The sequence below is a fragment of the Helobdella robusta genome (genome assembly GCF_000326865.2).
Source record: "Helobdella robusta unplaced genomic scaffold HELROscaffold_1, whole genome shotgun sequence".
NCBI lineage: Eukaryota > Metazoa > Annelida > Clitellata > Rhynchobdellida > Glossiphoniidae > Helobdella > Helobdella robusta.
Genome location: NW_008703570.1, coordinates 390,081 through 406,897, shown reverse-complemented (window position 1 = coordinate 406,897; position 16,817 = coordinate 390,081). Strand labels below are relative to the sequence as shown.

The following is a 16,817-nucleotide window of genomic DNA, read 5'->3' as shown; positions in this document are numbered from 1 at the left end:
AAAAATTGAGAAACTCTACTACAAGTTGGATAATGCCGAAAACGCAGTGATTTTTTATAAATAATTGTATATATATATATATATTTTATATCACTAAAGTACACACGTTGATTTATCCACACATGCATCATTTTGGGCCATCATTGTTTATTTGTTATTAGGATGATGATTTTCTAAAATAATTTATTCATCGGTAAATTATCTGTAATAAATCAGTAATTTATCGGTACATCAGTAATTCTTGATTTGGCAAATGATTCATTATCGATAATCGGTGATGAATAATTACTAAATCTCTCTATATAAATTAATATTCTCAGTACCTATGATGACCAGACTTAATTAAATTATCTGCTGCTTGTATTATAATACTGATCGGCTGTTATAGCAAGCGGTTGACAACATATAAATTAGAGATTGTATTGAATAATATTACTACAATATAGAATTAATATGACATAGAAATAATTAGTGTAGAATAAATCACCATAAAGCGGATTTAATTGGCGTAATATGGAAATAATTAACGTAGAATTAGCATAACATAAAATTAATTAATCAATGTAAAATTAAGGGATTAATATATAAGATTTAATTATCAAAAGTATGTATAATATAAGGAGGCTTGATGGCCTAGTGGAAGCGTCGTTTAACATGTACTCTCATACGATTTTTGTGGCTTGTCCTTGATTTCTCTGAACCTGGGAAGAGTGTAACATACCTTTCTTAAACCTCCTAATGTAATATAATGTTAATTAATGTGATGTATAAATAAATATTAAATAATTCGGCAAAATGACCGCATCACCAAATTGGCGTCAAATGCCGAGAGGGATCGCATTCGTATAGTTTGACAAATTTGGCCACGGTTCTCAAAAATGTAAAAACCAATACAATCGTTGGCTTGAGCTCTTAGTGTCTCTATTGGTTCCCCTGAGCAAGCGAAGCGTCGTGGTCACGATTTACCCCAAGTTACCCGCACACTCAACCTGTTTATAGTGCAGAGGTTAATGTTTAATGCATGATGCGCAGTCCTACAATTTTACAATCAGTCATAGCGTAAGCGCTATTGGCGTGTCGGAAAAATAAATTTACCCGTTCATCCTTCTCATATATTTTCTCTTCTTGTTTCATTCATCCAATTTTTATACGCCGATTGATTGATTCGCGCAAAAATTACTCATTCACATGTAGATTAGTGTTATGTTATAATATTTATCATTTGTAGCCATTTTATGTTGCACCGTCGCTTTTAGTTAAGACGAATTTATTTTCTGAACAAGGGGTATAAAAGATGGTTAACAAATTGAACGAACTTCACATAAAATTTGGCCAAAGCTGTTAATTAATTTGAATGAAGAAGGTGAATGTGGAAGGATTTATTAGAGAGTAAATACGGCAGGACCGTACGTACGTTTCAAGTGCTGGTGGCACATACGCCATTAAGGAAACATTTTACCATAGCCACTAAGGAAATATTTTACCAAAACACTGTGCTACATGATGCTCGTGAATTAATAATTGTAATAAAATCACCCTCATTATAATGTCAATAATAAAATGAATGACATTTGAATAGAAATGAACCGGTGATCAAAATCAATAACGCAATGGCGTGAACGGTTGAGTGATGATGAAGAAGAAGATGATGATGGCTAATATTAACAAGAGCTAGTTAGTTAGCATGTTGAAGAGTAGGTAATGATGGGAGGAGAATAAATTGTTAACCAAGTCTTTCAGGTTTGTGGTTGTGCTGTTGCTGATCCACGGCTTATTGCTAATGATGTGTTTGTTACTGATCTTTAATGCTTTTGGTTGAATGTTAAAAGATATCGCATAAATATTCATAAACATTAAATTCCTCATTACGGTGCCAAGAGAACCAAGCAAAAATTATAATGATTAGTTGCATATCATCAGTGATAATAATCGTGATCACCGTAACCCATTTAATACGGTCGTATATTATTAAGAATTGAGCAAAACATGGATTTGTACAGATGAAGGTAATGATGACGAATGATGAAAACGACGATGATGTAACGATGGGGACGATGATGATGATGATGTAATAATGGAGAGGATGAAGATTTAACGATAGTGTTATGATGATATGTGTTAATCAAACAATAGAAAGAAAAAGTTGTTAAATTCACGATGAGATGACGCTAACAGAAAGGTACATTAGAGTTATGCTGAGTTATTGTTAAACAATTTTCAAATTGTCTTTATTAATCCGTGCAAATAATAATAATAGAAATAATAATAACAAAAAGCAGCACTGAAAGTAAATGTGATTTCTTGGAAGAGTTCGTGGTTTATTGGGATTGTTCGATTGAACGACCTAGGTTGATGGAAGGAAACGACGATTGAATGAGTTGGCTGGTTTATTAAGTTGGATGGTTGATTGAAACGGTGGATTGGATTGTCTGGATTGGAGGGAGCAGTTAGTCCCCCTCGCTGTAAGTCTTCAGAAGATTGCGTGGTCGGTCGACCTGTGTGAGGCAATTTAACTTCTGTCATGTTGAACGTTTCAATTTGTTAAAATTCTTATTTTAAATTTAAATAATTGAAACAAGACTTCCAGAGTGCAACGAATGACATTTTAAGTGCCCCTAAAAAAACTATCAATGTCTCCATCATGAAAGGTGTTGCAGAACTTTTTCTAATTTCAAACTTGATGGTCGTTTGAAGCATGCAGCAAGACGAACACATTCGCACAATGTTCAATTAACAAAACAACATTTCTGATGAGCTGCTCAATTATGAAGGAAGAAAAAAAAGAAAAAAAGTTTGAATAAAACAAGCAAATAAGCATTAAACATATACAACAAGCAAACAAACCAACATTTAAAGAAGCAATCAAGCAAACAAACAAACAAGCAGACAGACAAACAAAAACAGACAAGCAAAAAGACAAACACAAAGGCGAACATACATCTAATCCCTTGAGCTCAGCGATGTGTAGAGCAAGAAGTTGCATGGGTATGATGGTGAGGATGCCCTGCAGACAGTCGACCTGTTGGGGCACCTGCAAGGATTTGTGTGCATGCTTCATCGTCTCATTATCACCCACGTTGCATATCACTATTGGCTGGCCCTGCAATCCACATGGTGGGGTGATGTTAATCAAAGTGGTGGTGAGGTATCATAATAGAGTGAAAGAAATAAACGTTAACTTTGAAAAGAAAAGATGATAAAGTGAGTTTTAACCGGGGATGCAGACATTTAATAAATGAAAACGTTCTGTGATACTTAGTAGAAATAATAAATGTTGAATGTCAGTTGAATGCAGATTTCGAAGGTACCAACGCGTCTTGCGGTAACTTGCTGCAGGGCGTTCATGCATTTCTGAAATTGTTATTCAACGAAACATTAAAAATATGGTGGACAGAGTTCACCAGTAACCCAACATCCCTGCCATCATTTGAAACAACAACAGCAACTACAACATGTTCCTAACACCATCATCCATTAGTACTAACATTATAGTCATTATCACCATCATAATCTTCCTCTCCCTTTTTTAATCATCCTTCTCTTTATTTTCACCATCATTGTTATCATCATCACATTACACTCATTCTAATCTAGTACAATCTTACTTACATACACGCACAAACGAACCAATAACCAAACAAAACAACCAAACAACTAACCAACCAACCAACCAAACAAACAACCAACCAAACACACACACACACACTCACAGGGTACACAGGATCCCTGGTGGCGATGATGATCATAGGCATGTCACTATCGACCAACGCCAGAGGACCATGCTTCAGCTCGCCAGCCATGATGCCCTCCGAGTGCATGTACGTCAGCTCCTTTATTTTCTAATGTTCCGATGGTGACGGTCAGATGATGATGTTGGTATTCATGAGGATGGTGAATGATGGTGACGAGTGATATGTACGATGATGGTGGGAGTAATGGAGGGTGAACGTACAGAATTTTTTTTTTTTTATTATTCTTTAAAAACCATGATGTAGAATGATGATGACGACGAACCAGCGCTCCTTCGAGACATGTTGCGTAATTGTAACCTCTTCCCATCACCAACAAACTCTTCTTGTCCACATGTTCCCGCGCTAGCTGCTCTATCTGGACGTCCATTTTCAAGACTTCTGAGATCTGTCCTGTATGTGTGCATGTGTGTGTGTGCGTGTGCGTGAGGTGTGTGCATGCGTGCGTGCGTGTGTGGGAACATCTGATGTATGTACGATGTTGAAAGTGATGTGGTGATTGATGGTGACATGTCTATGATCATGGCGATGTCAAATCTTTTGATTTATAAGATAACTTGTCAACCAACCAACCATCCAACCAACCAACCAAACTAACCAACCAACCAACCTACTAATCAACCATCCAACCAACTAACCAACCAACTAACCAACCTACCAACCAATTAACCAACCAACCAGCCAACCAACCAATTATCCAACCAACCAAACAACCAACCAACCAATTAACCAGCCAACAAGCCAGCCAGCCAACCAACCAACCAACCAACCAGGTAACTTCTTGAGTCCATCAATGATTTCATTCCTCCTCGGAGTCTTACTGATACGATCCTGGCTCATGACCAGAGCAAAGAGGACCAGAGCAATGTACTGACTCGTGTAAGCCTGGTAGCGTCAACCAGCGATCAGTTAATCGATTGATAAGTTAGTTGATTGAAAGACAAGTCAGCCGGTTAAAATATTAATTTACAATAGCATGAGAGTACACAAAAAATCTAATCTAGATAAAAAAAAGCAAAGCATTGAAAGAAAGAGGAGCCGCACCTAACCTTGGTACTGGCCACTCCAATCTCAGGTCCAGCGTTGATGTGGATGCCACAGTGCGACTCCCTGCAGATGCTGCTACTCGCCGTGTTGGTCACTCCGAGGACGAGAGCGCCTCGCTGCTTGCAGTACCTCAGTGCCAGCAACGTGTCTGCAGTCTCACCTGTTGCGGTGGGTGGTTGGTGGTGTGTGTTGCAGTTGGACTGTTGTGGGCGTGTTGCTGGGTGTGCTGTTGTTGGGCCCAACGTTGTCGTAACAAATTAATAAAACCATGTGCTGTTTGACCAGTAATAAATCAGTTAATGGTGTCGGCTGCAAAGCAGTTCGATATCCAACCAACGAACAACCGACCTGAACACTGATTGAACCAATAAGCATATGAAACGATGAATAATTAACCAATGAACAAGCATCACATTCGCAAAATCAACCTGATTGGCTAAGGAAGATGCATACGTCATCCCTGAAGATGGGAGTGTTCCTGTCCAGGAAGTCACTAGCCAGGTCCACCATGACACTCAGTTCCGTCAGCTCCTCGATCAGCTGACGAGTCTAACCATGAAATAATGTTGTCAACAGTGACGATGACAAGTAGAAAAGTGAACAATGACATAGAAATTGCATTACAAAACTAGCTAATTTTAAGGTTTAAATTATTAGCCAAACGTTTTCAAAACGATGCATCATAATCATTCATTAAACTATTATTACTAGTAAGGAATGCGACTGTGGTTCCGAATACGCAATCGAACCCGAGTCCTGCGATCCGTCCGAATCCAATACTTGGATACAGATTCAGATAACAGGAATCTTGATTACTTGGACTTTTTCAACTCCTATTTATTTTACTTTTTGCACAAACCTACCATCATCACGATCACATCGCCATCACTTGTAATCATCACAATCATCATTACCACCAGCACCATAGCACCAGCCACTAACAGCCACGGCGCTATGGAAGCTGGTACCACAGGCGATGATGAGAAGCCTCCTGCACCTGCCTATCTCTGCAATGTACGACTTGATACCTCCCAATGTCACCTGGGTCATTAATGATAATCAAACAATAACATTTTTATTTCTATCCACAAAGTAACAATCATGGTAACGACAAAAGTTCAACATCATAAAGGTCTAAATTCAAGGCTATGGAGCTAGATTGAGTAGAAAGTATGTAGCGGGATGTCTGGTGTAAAGATCAAAGGAACCTGATGATTTTCAAAGTTGACCCTCCCCCGCATCGTGTTCTCAACAGATTCTGGCTGCTCATATATCTCCTTCTTCAGGAATGAACTAAAGCCACCTGCAAACAATATAATCGTGTTCCATTCATCAACATCCAACAAACAACAGGATCATGTTCCATTCGACAAACAATGGGATCGGGTTCCGTTTGTAGTGTATTATAGGAATGCCAGACGTTTCGCCTTCTTGAGTTTTCGCCCTCAAAACGAATAGCCCTCATCTTCAGCAAGACGATTCAACCGCATGTGTTTGTGCGTATATGTTCACGTGTTTGTGTGAATATATTAATGTGTTTGTGGGTATCTGTGTATGTGTTTGTGGGTATCTGTGTATATGTTTGTGGGTTTCTGTGTATGTATTAATGTTTCTGTGTATATATATACTTGTATGTTTGTGTATCAGCGTGTACTTTTTTTTATCTGTTTGTGTTTGCGCGTTCATATAATATACGGGACATAATTTGAATGCTGATGTTCGCAGAATTTTGCATAGTTGTCAAATTTCGGTTAACGTATTTTGTGTGTGTGTGTGTGTGTGATAGTAAGGTGATGATGATGTTGATTTAAGCGCCTAGATAAATTAGATAAGGGGAGGTAATCAAAGGTTAAAGGTTACTCTCTCTTGCGCATGCTTCAGAGGTTTCAACGACAAACACACACAGCTTATATGAATACGCGTGCAAACCACGCATCATACACATTGCATATGATAGACGGGAATCTCTTTGTATTCGAACCCAGTCACTGCAGCAGCAAGACCAGGCGCCTTTAACCATTGAGCCATCACGCCGCCCAAACAAAGAATTTATTTGTTTGCTTATTAAATAATAATAATAATAATTTGATTAAAATCGTTATTATTATTATTGAAATGTTGGTAAGAGTGGTATGTTAGCAGACTCAATATAATGTTAACAAGGTTCGTTTGGGTCTAGTTTATTATCATTATCATTATTACTATTAACATCCTTTTATTATTTTATGAAAAATTCTATATACTAGTTTAACTTTTACCATCATCATCATCATCATCGTATTAAACTATTGCTTAATGTTTTCTATCACCATCACTACACGCATTTGCATCATTTCATTCGTCATAATCATTATCATCATCACCATTGTTAAAAAATCACCATAATCCCCATCTTCATCATAATCATCACCATCATTATCATCATCACGATCATCACCATCATTATCATCATCACCGTCATCGCGATCACTATCATCACCGTTATTCAATTTTTACGCTGTTACTCAATCTTTACAATCTCCATCAATGATATCATGATCATCATCGTCATAATCGTTATCAGCACTGCAGCCATTGATATCATCATTATCATTATTACTCAAGTATGGAACATCATCATCATAATTATCATCACCAGAACCCTTTATCATCATAATAATAATCATCAGTGGTAAGTAATGATAATGCAGTTGATGATTGCATAGTGGTATCACTCACCCCGGTCAAAGCAAATTGACTGTAAACTGATTGCCGTGCTGAGTTGTGCTCATCAAACGAACGCAAAACCAACAAATATCATTAAATAAACAAATACTATGACGTTTAAATTTATTGTATGAGTTTTTTGATACAGTGCCAAATAGTGAAAATCTGTATGTAAATAAAACCAATTTCAAATAATATTATAGAGTACAAGCGTTAAACTTATGGTGGGCGAATCGTCTTCAGCGCGGGCGAACGTCTTCAGCGCGAAGGTGGCAGGAGGCGAAACGCCCTGCCACCCTATTATATTATAAAGCAGCATATCCACAAACAGCCTATATATATGCCTATATATATTATGAAATGATAATAATAATAACGATAATAATAACAATAATAATAATAATAATAATCAGCATCGGCGTGCCAACCTTTAGAATGATGTTGTATATCCATCTTGAGGTCGGACACTTGAGTACTGGTGGCCATGCCAGAGGAGGTGTGGTCAGCATGTATGCGGTGGATGGTCAGTTGACCTCCACGCACTGCTGCCACATCACCATCTTCCAGGTAGATCACCTGAGATGTGTGGCTCACAATGGCCCTGTGGGTTACCATCACATCCACCAATCACAACATCTCATCCACCTATCACATCATCACATTCACCAATCACAATATCGCATAAACCAATCATATAATCACATCCTGCAAAACCAACCCAGCATCAGAAGAGATGAAGAACTCGATTTCCTTGTTATCCCCCATGGGCGCCAGGGTCGAAAGGTCATTGTTTGGCTTGTTGTAGGTCAAGGTCAAGCATGCAAAGTGGTTTGAGCCTCTCAGTTCTGTGAAAATTGTGCCACGTTAATGTACAGTTATGAAGGGTTGATCATTTGGTAAGCAGCCCATATAGAAATGTTATACTGATATGATAATAAAAATGTTTCGAAGCTTCATTGTTAGCAATGGGATGGTGAAGAATCAAGTTATGTATCAATTGAAAAATAAGTAAACTGATGCATTACATGAAACTTATGAATGTGGTTTGATGCAGTACGAACTGACGATACAAAAACAAGTTACAACGAAACTTGTATAAAAGCGGTAGTGGAAACAATGGCCAAACAAAGGATGCAATTAGAAGGTTAATGTACATTTTGATCCAGAAAATTATGTTAGAGAATAAAGAATGGGAGTAAATTGGTTGAATGTTTCAAAGAAATGTTGCAGAAAAAAAATTATTCAATAAAATACAACATTCTGAATGACAACTGGACAAATCGTCTGCTGTGTTGTGATGTAGATTTGTATCAGTAGCCTGTAGATTCGCAAATAACTATTAGGGTTGTTGTGCTGAAGACACTCCACCACGTTTTCTGGCTACCTCTATGATGCTATATAAAAATCCAAGAAGGTAATAAAGCAGAGGCCCCCGAAAAATGGACAGGTCAGTCAGTCAGTACATGTCTATCGTAAATGTTGACGAACAACTCAACAAGGAGGTCCAGCTGGTCCAACTTAACACATCAAGAAATAAATATGAGTAGCTCTGCATTAGTTAAGTTAGCTCATGAGATTATGAACAGAACCTCAGTGAAAATAAATATAAGCATTAAGTTCATACACGCCATCTGAAAAAAGAGGATGCTAAATGTGGAAGCATGCATCTCATTATAGTGGGGTAGGTCGAAATGTACCAGCAGCCGAATATAAGATTACACTTCAAATATCTAATGCAATTGGAAAGCATATAATAAATATATTAACAATGGAAGGAAAATTTAAAAAGCAATCTCACCAAAGAAATAAATTAAGATAATTTTTTGGTCGTTCAATGAAGTCATATGAAATGCATATTAAATAAGCTTGCAAGTTTGAAATATTGAAATATGGTAATAAAATTATAGCTTCTTCACCGTAAAAAATCTTCTATGTTGAATGAAATTAGTGAAAGTTTAAATTAATTAATTAATTAAATATCTAACAACGACATGTACAGTGGCGGATCTAGGAGGGGGCCTGTTTTCATGTGTAAAATCCATCAAAATTGAATGTGATAAGCAAAAAAGGTCGCCAGCCGCACTGCCACAAATTTTGGCCGGCCCGTGAAAATTTAAACATTTTCAAACTTTCGGCCCACTCGTCTAAATCCAGCACTGGATTTCTATGCAACTGTGTCACAAATCTATAAAGTATTGTTATAATGAAATGAGAAACTATAGCATTAGTAAAGTTAGGCATATAGTTATATATTTTTGTCAGTGACAAATGACGAATAATTTTCTTAAATATAGACAAACTCACTTATATAATAAATGATCATAAAGAAATAGAAATTAATTTATGAAAATATAAACAGCTGCAATACCTCTCTGCTTGTAGCTCCAATCTATGGCGTATTATAAATCAAATAAAGTTAAAACCTAACAGAAAAAATTAATAATTGATGTGAGTGATGTACCAGTAAATCAAAAGTGGTTTTCGTTACTCTGTGTGTGTACGTGTGCATGTATGTATGCATGTACGTGTGTGTATATGTGTAAGTACGAACGTGTATGTATATATGTGTGTATGTATGTTTGTGTGTATGTATATATGTGTGTGTGTGTAGTTGTGTGTGTATGTGTGTGTGGATGTACACGTGTGTGTGTGTATGTATATGTGTGTATGTACACGTGTGTGTGAGTGTGTGTGAGCAGACAACTAACAAAAGCAAAATATTAGGTTGGTGACAGATGGTGGATGATAAGCTTATCATGGAACATTTTATGAGCACCAATGATAGATGGATGGATAGATAGATAGATAGATAGATAGATAGATAAATAGATAGATAGATAGATAGATAGATAGATAGATAGATAGGTAGGTAGATAGATAGATAGATAGATAGATAGATAGATAGATAGATAGATAGATAGATAGATAGATAGATAGATAGATAGATAGATAGATAGATAGATAGATAGATAGATAGGGTGCTGTACAAATAGTATCACCATTATTATTACAATATTACAAATAGCATCACTATTTGTTGTCATTATGATTAATTTAAAATATATACGTAGAGTAACAGTGCAGATGTGAATGAAACGTAAAAATTGAGTGTGACCGACTTGAAATAAGGAAGTTAGGACTAACAGAATCAAATAGAGTAGATCTTTCTAAAAATACCTAACGCATCTCTATGGAAAGTATCAAAAAATCACCCGACCAAATAACTCAAAAAAGAAATAAACAGAAAAGCAGATAGAACACAAAAGAGGTTAGCTGTCAAACTTCCTGATCAGACGAGCAATTGTTACAACTGTTACACATGAAGAAAGAATTAAACGCTTGCATTGCTTCTAACTGCTTCAGATAACTTCAGACGTTACTACATAACTATACTTGCTAGAAGGTAAGCATTGATACAACATGCATTGTGAGGTGTGAATGAATGAATGAATGAATGAATGAATGAATGAATGAATGAGATCAAACCAGCATGGCGTAACATGCACGCACGAGCACGAACAGATAAACCAGCTACCACATGCAGATATCAAGCAGGAAGATCGTACATTTTTTTGTATGTATTTGGAATACTTAACATACAAAGTGTACATTTGAAAAACGCCTAAGCAGAAGGCTTTTGTGTCATAACCACATGTTCTTGTCAGCCCACCTACCTACGTGCTTTTCTACATGCATACTTAAAATAAACATTGAAATTACGTACATATATGTGTTTAGCAAATAAATTTCTGCAAACGTGATAGCGATGCGAGACCAACCTTTGCTGTAGACGATTGGAAACCTATCAGTGGCCAGCCTCGTCTTGCTCCTCACACCAATCACCAGCGGGCTGCCTCGTCTTATCATGGTTTTATGTCGAACATTAATTAGCATAAATTAACATAAAGTAACCTTTACCCTGAACATGAATATTAATTAGCCTCAATTAATGTTTAACAACATAAAAACATTCGTCAACGTACATCAGCATAAATTAGCATACCTGAACTAACCTACAACCATTAATTAACATAAATTAACATAAATTAACATGAATTAGCAAACACAGACCAACCTACAAACAACGACCTCTCCAGGGTAGTGCACGCTCTTAAACACCAATGCAAACGCTCCCTCCTTTGTGTTAATAAAAAAAAAATTTATTAATACTTTCATCCAACTTGAATCACCCAACTTGCGACGATATGAAATAGATGATATTTAACAAATACATCGTGAAAAATGCTATCACAACAATCATCACTTCCAGAAACATCCAGGACGGGCCAGGTGGAAGGCAGGGCGCCAGAGGTCTCCACAAAATAGGATCTCCAAATGATGGAACTATTACGATTCATCATCAACCGAGAATGATTTTTTTTCGAATTTGCACCAATAAAATACACTGGCTTCCACAAAAGAGTTCAAACAAATATGGAATAAGGAAAAAAAGATCGCAATTTTCTTTAAAAACCATTTTGATGTTGAAAATATAAAATTAATTAAGTAATTATAGGCATCCACCTCTCCAAAGCCAGCCCTGCAAACATCAATGGATAGCCATTAACAAGGGTGTAATTAACATTACCATCGAGAACATTATTGTTATAATCATCTTCAAAACCACCATCACCACCATCACCATCAACACCATTTAGCCAACAACAACATCATCCTTATCAACACCAACTATTCACCAGCAACATCATCATCAACACCACCCCCACCACCCAACCAAACCCACCACCCAACCAACCAACCAGGTGAGGCAGGATTCCTTCAACGAGTTCAGAGAAGGAAGGAGGTTGTTGTTTGTTCGCATCGTAGAGGTGCTTCAACAACTTCACGATGGCCTCTGTATCTGTCTCGCTTTCAAACGTCGCTCCCTTCGATAACTTATCCATTTGATGGATGGATAGATGGAAAGATTGATGGATGGATAGATTGATTGATGGATGGATGGATGGAAAGATTGATAAATGGATGGATGACTTGAATGGATGTATGGATGGCTTGAATGGATTGATGGATGAATAAATTGATAAATAGATTGAAAAATGGATTTGTAGAAAATGTATGAATCAACTAGCTGTTAGAAATATACAACAACAACAACACACGTTTAGACGACATTTTCCCCGAGATCGGGGGTTGCCGTTTGGCTACCTATGATGAAACCGAAATACCCCTCGACGTCATCTACATCCGTCACTCGCCTCAGTATCACGCAACCCCGCTTTCATCCTGTTCTTCTCCACCTGCTCTCTCCATCCCAATCGCGGACGACCCCTTCCTACCACTCCTTCAACCTCGAACTCCAACGCTCGCCTAATCCCGACCCTTTCATCCCTTCTCAACACATGTCCATACCACCGCAATCTCGATCTCCTTATCAATGTCACAATGTCCTCATTCAGTCCCATCATCGACATCAGCTCTGTACTACTCCTTCTATCCTTCACTTTAACCCCACACATCATCCTCACCATAGCTCTTTCAGCCATCTGCAGTACACTTTCTTCCTCTCTCCTCAACACCCAAGTTTCACCACCATATACCATCGCTGCTCTCACACATGCTTTATATACCCTCCCTTTCATCTTCACTGACCATTTCTTTCCACACAATACCCCACCCAGTTCCCTAAATTTCATCCATACCACACGAACTCTAGCCGTAACTGCGCTCAAACATCCTCCATCCGCGTTCAGCTTATCCCCTAAGTAAACAAAGCTTTCCACTCTTTCAATACCACCACTCAACCCCGTCCTTGCGTCCGTCCTATTAATCACACCATGAACACATTTCTTACATTTGAACGTGCCTTCCACCTTTTTCAGTGCCCCCCTCACACCACTACATGACTTATGCACCCATTTCTGACATCCTATACACAATACCGAGTTAGCCTTCACTCTCCTGTCACATACTCCACAGGGGTCTATTTTACTTATCACTCGCTCCCCACCTTCCCCACTCACCATTACCTTCGTCTTACCAATATTAACTTTTAATCCTTTCTTTTCAATAACACTTTTCTATCTGTCAAATTTTAACTGCAATTCTTCCATGCTATCAGCCATCAAGACTAAATCATCTGCATACAAAATCTCAAATAACAACCCCTTCATTATGTTTCCACACACAACATCCATCACAATTGCAAACAGAAACGGTGATAACACTGATCCTTGATGCACTCCTAACTTAACACTAAAAGCATCCCCCTTCCAACCCTCACCTTTGTCTTTGCCCCTTCATACAGCTGCATCACAGCTTTAACAAGTCTCTCATTCACTCCTTTCTTCCTCAACGCCCATTCAATGACCTTCCTCGGTACTCGATCAAAACCTTTTCTAGATCCACAAAACACATGTACAATTTTCGTTTCTTCTTTCTATAATTCTCCTGCAACATTCTCACCATGAACAGCGCATCCACCGTTCCCCTACCAGGCATAAACCCACACTGCATTTCCTTAACTGTCACCATATTTCTCAACCTCCTCTCAAGCACCCTCTCCACTACCTTCATTCCGTGCTCTAGCAATTTCACACCCCTATATGACCCACAATATAGGGGTGTTAGAAATATAGAAATGGGATGGGTAAATAATGGAAAACAATAAATAATTCAAATAAAATAAGAAAATTAATAAATCAATAGGCTGAAAATGGATAGATAGATCCATGTATTGAAGGATGGATGGATAGGTAGATAGATAGATGGATGGATAGGTAGACAGATGGATGGATGGATAGGTAGACAGATGGATGGATAGGTAGACATATGGATGAATAGATGAACTGATTGCTAGTTAGATTGATCAAAGATAGAAAATATATTCAAAGTGACTCAAAGATGCACTAACAAATGAAATGAAGTAACAATGAACCATAGATAAATTTGGTGAAAAAATTAAAAATACTGACCAGGAAAGTTTTGAGGTCTTTGTAGTTGGTGATGATGCCATTGTGAACCACAACAAATTCTGCCCATCAATTGTGACAATGATCACATTACAACATATGGTTAATATAATGATGACAACAATCACAGTAATGATGTGATGGATGATTTGATGAGAAAAGGAGCTTGCATTATGTATTGCTGAATGAACTGAGAAAATGTTTAATCACATCAGAAAGAACCTATAATATAACAACATATCTAATATAAGATGGGCATTCATTCAAATGCAAAATAATGTTTCAAACCATGTTAATTTGTGCAAAAGAATGATGACATTTCTGGATCTCTTAGTCACAAGTTGCTAATGATTTTATAAAACAACACCTAAAACTTTACAAAACTTCAGCTAGATGGAAAAAAATTAAAACACATTTATTGTTAATATTTAAATTTATTTACCAGATCACTCCATACTAGACCACTTCATCATTGCCCGTGACAATTACATAACCTATCAGCCAGTGCATGTATTAATTTATTTTATCAACTTATTCAACAATTTAATTGTACACAAAGAGCGGGGAACAAAGTGATCATGTATGAATGATGATGTTGGGTGGGAGGGAACAAAATGTTCTTCATTTGTTTTCAGTTCTATTGCTGATGAAATGAAAAAATCCTCCTAGAAGAAATTTGACTTAGTTGGAAAGGAATTAAATTATTTCCCGCATGGAGCACGGTGATAGTTGAATAGCGCGGACAACATTATTGCATCAGTGATCATAACAAAACCTGACACCAAACAACACCACGCAATGCAACACAGTTATACAACACCATAACACACAACACCACACAATGCAACAGAGCTATGCAACACCACAACACCATGCAATAGAGCACAACTTTACACCACCCAACACAACACAACTATGCCACACAATTTAACACAACAACACAATACAAAATGACACACAACAACAGCAACAAAAAACCCCACACATTTCAACACAGCAACAACAACAAACCAGCATTTGGATCAGATCTGTGTGGGTGGGCGTTGGCATTGGAAGGTTCACCATGCGTGGCCCACCTGGTGTGAGCCAAGCCGACGTGCCTTGTCACCAGGTTTGACAGGTCGGATGATAAACTGTACTCTGTTGTAATAAATCATTCAAGTCCTTAGGTAACTTGCTTGAATAGTTATCATTTTATTTATCACATTCTTTATAAGCAATTAAAATTAAGTGGTAAAAGCAGAGAACAATGCAGAAACACAAATAAAATTAATGAAAATAACCTTTTATCTTTTTTTCCAGCAAACTTAATTTACCAGCAATCTTGATCACATCAATTCCTTTCTCTGATTTTCCATCGATGGCAATTCCTGATTGAAAATTTTTGTTGTAAATTAACATAAGTAAATCAAAAAACATTATTATGAAAATATAAAATAAATTAATACAAATACTATCATATTATAAAGAACATAAAATGAAAATAGTTTATAATTTATAAGACAAGAATGAAATAAAATAATAGCTGACCAACGGAATCGTAGCCCTTGTTCTCCAAATGTTTCAACCCGTCAAGAAGCACTTGAACTATTTCTTGGCGGGATTTTGGAGTCAAATGATTCAAATAAGCGAAGATTCCTGAACAGTTTTAAAAAAATAATAATCCACCATCCCATTACATTACAAAAAAATTTTGTATATTAATATTAATATTATATTAATATATATTTTTAAGATTAATATTAAGTTTAATCTTTAAATTAATAAAAGTAAAAATTGACATAAATGCAAATAATATAGTTATATATAATATAGTATATATATATAATAGGTATATAATATATTTATACTTTTATTTTTATCACCTTGCCTTAATTGTCAAAATAAATTTAATAGTTAATTTAATTGAAACATTGAATTTGATTGAAACTGAATCATATTTTATTTAATTTGTAATCAAGGTAAAAATAAAAAACCAAAAAAAAAACAAACCACACATATCGGCCAAGAAGAATATCGGTTTGAATGAAATGAATAGGAAATGAAATAATTAAATTAAAATTATACAATGAATTGTCACAGAAACTACAGCTCAGAGTCAGACTGAAAGATAAATAATTAAATAAAAATTTTTAATAACAGAATAACACGGACGTTATCTGGCAGGTTATATATCTTACTTAAACGTACTTACTAACTTATTTTGGATTTATTTGTTATTCTTATTGTTAGTTTGTTGGTTTTGTTGTGATGTTGCGCCGCTGTGCGCTCACTCAGGTTGGAAGCAGTGAGCCGTGAAACGTATGATAACGTTAAGTAATGGAGGAACCTTTCTTTGAAGTTAGATCAATATCGCACCATACACTAAGATCATTTTTCAATTTTA

At 36.6% G+C, this 16,817-nt stretch overlaps 1 protein-coding gene across 1 annotated transcript; it reads right to left on the bottom strand.

The window, feature by feature from the left end:
• Nucleotides 1-2,671: 2,671 nt before the first annotated feature.
• On the bottom strand, nucleotides 2,672-16,070 carry HELRODRAFT_62071 (hypothetical protein; the record flags this gene model as incomplete). Its single annotated transcript, XM_009010439.1, has 18 exons — nucleotides 2,672-3,100; nucleotides 3,313-3,351; nucleotides 3,711-3,839; nucleotides 4,015-4,142; nucleotides 4,520-4,634; nucleotides 4,799-4,956; nucleotides 5,225-5,345; nucleotides 5,739-5,837; nucleotides 6,005-6,099; nucleotides 7,931-8,103; nucleotides 8,221-8,338; nucleotides 11,282-11,361; nucleotides 11,578-11,639; nucleotides 12,263-12,397; nucleotides 14,435-14,493; nucleotides 15,443-15,571; nucleotides 15,715-15,801; nucleotides 15,962-16,070. Coding segments are annotated over 18 exons (2,265 nt in total), but the record flags the coding sequence as incomplete, so codon positions are not given.
• Between the last annotated feature and the right edge of the window lie 747 nt (nucleotides 16,071-16,817).